Here is a 5,984-nt window from a genome sequence, read left to right as displayed (position 1 = left end):
TCGTGGCACGTAGCATTCCCCCCAAGGGCCAAATGGAGATCTAGGCCATTACGAGTCAAGTATCTCCTCGAGTTACTTATTCATGTTTTAGCAGCAGAACAACAGTGTTTTCTGACCGGAAGAAAAATGCTGCCCCTTTTCCAAATGTAAATTCAAAGTGGTGGTGTACCAAGTTCAGTGGTGCAAACCTTGAACCTACAAGCTCTACAAATGAGCATACATTATCGGTACAACACACAGTCGTACAAGAAATAGTCTAGCCTATTCAGTACGAAATGCAATGCCTTACTAGGCACAAATACCATTATTCACATTAGAACCGCGCAAAAGTTGGCATTGCTCGGTTTTCACTATGCTGAATTAAATACATTGGATTTACAGCATACACTATATTTCACTGGAAAATATGTTTTATATATATAAAATAAATATTATAGATAAAACATATATATTTTATATATTTTTTAATATATAAAAACAATTAGTACAAGGCTACATAGCTTAGACTTAGGTGCAGCATGTAGAAAAAAGTTTCAGCTTGCGTTTTTACATACCTCTTTTGATGTTCTACTCGCTGGCTCAGTTCGACTTCTAGAAGAAGAAAGAAAGATGATCAGAACTTAAAATAAAGCACTTGTAACCAACATAAAGCAGTGAAAACAGTTAATAAAACCTGAACATCAAAACATTGTGTACTGGTAGTCTTATGAATATGGAAATTTATTTCTGTACATAAAGTGCGCTCTCCTGGTACATTCAGTGCAACTGAAATAAAACCCCAAATCCCATTCCTTCTTTGTCCCCAATTACTCTAAGATACAGAATACAGCAGTGCAAGAAGAAGTCCTCAGATATTTTCTTTCTGCTCTCTAAGTCTCAAAACTGTGAAGACTGTGCTACATTTTTCTGTTCTTGAATAGTCAGCCATCCAAATACGAAGGCACCTTCAGGCAATCTGTATAGCCCCACTATCACAAATAGGTACCAGATAGAGCACTTTGGTTTCTACACTCCTCTGACAAAACAAGAACAGTTGTCTGTAGAAAAGTGTTTCTTGGTGGAAGCCCCAGCACTGTGTTCAGGTACCTACCATACTTAGCCTCAAGTGACTACAAATAGCAGTAGAAACATCACCTGAAAGCAGTTCCTAGGATTTTCTGTGATCGAGGAGGCCTGTGTTAAAAAAATAAGAAAAAAAGTCTTGATTACCAGAACTTGCTTTAAGATCATCTTGAACATGCTACAATATTTAGGAAACACTTATGACACACAAGCCCTTGCCGAGATTCCACATACTCATTGGTCTGTACCTGCACGCTACTCATGAATCAAACATGCAACCGCCGATCTAGTTAACAAACAATTCATACCTCATCCAAAGCGTCCCACAAGCAGAGGCAACCCAAAGGCTGCTGTGCAGGTCCTGCACAAATAGAAAGGCTCATTCTTCCTGCCACTGCTACACCACCACCAGGCTCGCAAGTACAGCCACGTACCTCCTGAACATGAGGAAGCGCGAGGAAAAGCTTTAGGTTCCCACACCACGGTTTCTTCCATCCACTTGCCTTGAGGAAGATACTGCAAGGTGACTAACGCATTCCTGAAGGCCTCTCCACCATGACAGCATGCATTCACCATTCCCAAACATTAACGACTCTACCAGTTGTTTCCACAATGGTTCCAGCTGAAGGAATAGAAAGCTGACCTGCCCGATCCATTTGCAACTTTAGCAGAGCAGCGGCATTCATCCCTTATCCCCACGTGCAGGTATTTCTTGGATCTTTGATGCTAGTGGCACCTAGTCTCTCATTTTAGGGCAGCATGCCAACACCAGGAGAGGGTGCCATCCAACCAGAAATGGAGGCTATATTGACAAGACAGCACTAAGCATCCCCATCTAAATTAACCCCCCAAACCAGGCCATGCTTAGCAGCACAGTGCTGTGGCATCCAGAAACTCTTGGTAGTGCCTGGAAGCACTAATATGCCCAAAGCTTACAGGAGAGCCACATACATGCAGGGGGGTTTGCTTGCAGATGCTTCATGGGTACTAGGATGCTGCTGTACTGTTTGTTTGAGACACGCTGTAACTCGCCAGTACACTCTATTTATTGAGAACTAACATTAGAAAGACACGGCAAAACCACAAGTCAATAATATCTGCTAATGGTGGAGGAGAGGTCTATCTTGAAGAAGGCTGGAAAACATGACCATTCAAACCATGCTGATGCAGCTGATACAGAACTGGACTGTACGAATACATCGATGACAGCGACAATGCTGTAGTCAGGCTTACATTTGAATATCTGCAATTGTAATCAGATTCTCTGTCCTCCATAAATCTGAGGAATACAGCAGTAATACCTGGAGCACAGAGAGCAGCTTAGGGTGAAATCAGACTTAGAAAGGTAACTACCAACATTTGGGAATGTGCTCAACTGCTTTCTGAGCTTCAGGCTTGGAAAAGATCAACTGTTCCTTCACCGTCCTGGCACAAAAGGCAATACGCTTTAGGACGTTGCTCTTTTTCTCTTGCTCGACACAGGCATCGTCTTTAGGAAACTAATAGGAATCACTTAAGAATGAAACTTCTTGTTTGCACGGTTTGCCAGCTGGCCACTCTCAGTCTTTCCTCTGGAGACAGCATGCAGCCCCGCCACCCCCACCCCTCTGGGGTGTAAGAATACCCTGCCCCCCCGCCCCCAAACAAAGGAAGCAGTCAAACACTGAGACTCAGACTGCTGGTAGATGGGAACCAATTACCAGTTCACACTGCAATGTGTCTCTCCGTTTACTCTAAAAGCAATACAAGCAAAAGCATACAATAAGGGATCTCTCTGCATAGAGGAAACAGGATGGAGAACTTGACTCTCAGAAAAACCAACCCCAAGAACAAACTCAATTCAAACATCTGAACGGAGTTTGAAAGCCACGTCCCAGCGGGCTGAAAAATCTAAGTCTGCTTTGGGACAGATACATTCAAATCTGCCCTGTCACAACACAATTTAACAGCAGCTTTAACAAGAAAGATACAACCGGAATGCCTCCGTAAACCAACAGCCACAAAGAAGGTGAACACACTGAAACCCCTCCCACAGGACACAACGCGTTATGGCTACTTACCCAAGGTCTGTCTTGCCGGTAGCTTTAACTCCTCTAACAGGGACTCTCCTAACAGTTACCGATGAGTGCCTTGGAATCAGGGCATTGTCATCTGTGTATTCTGAAAACAACATCAATACAGAGAAAGCATCAGTCAGTTCGTAAGAGTGATATTAATATGTCATGACATAGCACTTCAGGGAATCCCTTTACAGATAGAAAAGCAACATTTTACACACAGCGTCATGCTTTTATCATGTCCACACACTCACGGCACCTTTCCAGAAATCTTCAGGTCTGATAGTCAAACACAAGCAGCAAAATCTTTTCCATTTGTTTTGAATCCTTTCAATGCCAACAGCAAAACGGTCTCTAAAGTCACTAAAGCAGAGTCTGCTACAACATGAGGCTCTTTCCTGATCTAACTTCCATTGCTTTTGCTCCTGTTAGCTTACAAAACCCTAGAACATGTCTCTATAATAGTGAGCACGGAAGAGGACACCCCCACCCCGCCTCCCACCTTTTAAAACACATCCCAACCATCCATTTTGCCTTCCCACCATCTTCAAAAAGAGTCCACCTCTTTTTTTTTTTCCCCCAGGATGTGCAAAATCCTGTTTACTTTTAGCTTCTATTAGCATTGCTTCTAATACGAGATTTCTGTGATCACGCGGCCCGGAAAAATCTGAACAAGTTGGCCATCTTCACTCAAGGTTCACTGAAGGGTCTTTCCAAGATCACGCCAACATTTAGTCAGGACTCCTGCACCAAGTTATAAAACCCACGACCGTATCTCCACAGGGAAGATCTCCAAGAACCCCCTTTAGGCAGGACATCCTGGCCGAGTTCTTTCCTTCATCTTCTGAAGGTGACTTTAAGCACGTAGATGCTGTTCAACAAAAACGGAAATTCACGGTTATGTATAAAACCCCAAAATCTGGCATACACATAAATGACACCAAAATGTATTCCTTAGCTTTGCTCTGACAACCACTGGGGGATTTTTGCATTTCCACAGGGAAGACACCCTTACAGATGTTCCAGTAAGCATCTGTGTCACAACCTGTACGTCTGCCTCTACCTGCATGTCTATCTCTACCGCCGTATGACACGCGACCCCGTAACACCCCCAAGACCCCTAACACCGTGCTGTTAAGTCTCCTCACAGATACTCTCCTGAACATACTTTACCTATCTGTAGGTAAACAGCGTGTTTAGGTCCAACCACTGGAAAGGCTGGGGCCAAAGTTACAGTTATCGGAGCAGGCATGTCATTCTGTTTAAGTTTTAATACATCAAACAGGAAGAGGGAAAAAACCTATGAGTACACATTGTAAAGAAAAGACTGTTGTGGGAATGTCACAGAACCACAGGAAAAAGGAAAAAAAACCCCAACCGATAAAATTTGAATGTTTAAGGAATGGAAACGGTTTCCAAGTCTTTTTATTTCTGACAAGTCATATTCCAAAGTCTTTAATCACATGCAAGCTTTGCCAGACGGTAGGTTACCAAACTGAAACAGCACACTAAGTAATACAAAACCATTACCGTCTCTGAGAATCAAGCACCATTTCTGAGATTCAAAAGAACTTAGGGCTTCTCGAAGAACATTTTTAGGTATATTCACCATAACTGATCTGCCATAAAACTTCAGTACTGCCCTGACACCGTCTAACACGCAGTATCACGACAAAAATGCACCGTTTGAAAGAAAAGAAGAAATGATGCTCAATAGCATCTGAATGAAAATGTCTTTGGTGTAGCAAAGAAGCTGTATTGGCAAGAAATGCCAAGTATACTTTAGACAGAACGCTCGTCTACAAGATGGCTTTCCAGGGTCTGCATAGATTCTCACTCACAGATACACTCTTGATCCCAAACGTTGCTACTGAGCAGTTTCTGCAGCAGCCAAGCACCACTTTTCCAATGCGGTGGAGTAAAAGTGGCTGAAGACAAATTTCAGTCACCAAACCCACTTTTTTCCCCTTCAAATTAGCCACCCACTCCTTTTCTATCACGTTCAGCCTTCTCTGCCGGCTTTCAAAGAAATCTGGCAGGTTTGTGATGACAAGGCATTGTCCCACATTCCCTTCTCGTTTTACCTAGAAGGGCTCCCAGAAACCAAACCTCTTCCACGCGCGGTGTCGCACACGGACCCCGTACGCTGCTGTGCCTGGCTGCGCACACAGCCCTGACGCCAGCTGCCAGCGCACAACCACGGAAGAGCAGCTCTGAGGCCCCAGCACAAGTCACCGCTGCCGGCCGCGGCCCAACCGCCTCACTGGGCGCCTGCGCCGCCGCCAGCCGGCCGGTCCCCGGTCCCCGCGCCCGCCGCCCCCACGCACCTTCCATGGTCTGGGCATTGGTGACCTGCAGGTCGCAGTGAGTCGCCTTCAGCCTCTCGCGGCCCATGATCTGGCGCCTGAGGTCGCGCAGGGAGATGTGGGGGCCGTGAAAGGTGACCACATCAGAGCTCAGCCTGGAGGAGAACTTGTAGTGGACACACGACATGGCCGGGGCCAGGCGGTGCCCGCTCCGCGATGGCACCTCACGCAGCAGCTGGCCTCGCGGCCCCCACAGCAGGTCAGGGCCCACCGAGGGGCTGGGGCCAGCAGCGCGGGCTGAGCCCGCCGGCTCCTCCTCGCAGCCCCGGTGGGAGGACGATGGCGACAGGCCCTGGCTCGGCCTCCGCTCCCTCCTCGCACCAGCGCTGCCAGGCCAAGCTGCTCGCTATGGCAACCCGGGCGGCTCCGCATTGTGACAGAGGGGCTCAGGGGGCCACTCAGCGCCCCTGGGGGAGGGGCCTTCATCAGCCCCGCCTGGGCCGCCGGTGTCCCTGCTGTCCCCCAGCCTGTCACCGCCCCGTGCCCTGTCACCTCCCAG

The 5,984-nt window shown here is 46.7% G+C and overlaps 1 protein-coding gene across 1 annotated transcript; it reads right to left on the bottom strand.

Moving 5' to 3' along the window:
• Positions 1-533: 533 nt before the first annotated feature.
• On the bottom strand, positions 534-5,683 carry LOC121082057 (E3 ubiquitin-protein ligase RBBP6-like). The gene is made up of 3 exons (XM_040581399.1): positions 5,447-5,683; positions 3,123-3,222; positions 534-591 (listed from the first exon to the last, which is right to left on the bottom strand). The coding sequence occupies exons 1-3, from the start codon at positions 5,610-5,612 to the stop codon at positions 534-536; spliced, it is 324 nt and encodes a 107-aa protein (XP_040437333.1). The 5' UTR covers positions 5,613-5,683.
• Positions 5,684-5,984: the final 301 nt, after the last annotated feature.

This window comes from Falco naumanni, unplaced genomic scaffold, assembly GCF_017639655.2.
Source record: "Falco naumanni isolate bFalNau1 unplaced genomic scaffold, bFalNau1.pat scaffold_235_arrow_pat_ctg1, whole genome shotgun sequence".
In the NCBI taxonomy this organism is placed as follows: domain Eukaryota; kingdom Metazoa; phylum Chordata; class Aves; order Falconiformes; family Falconidae; genus Falco; species Falco naumanni.
This window is presented reverse-complemented; position numbering and strand designations above follow the sequence as displayed.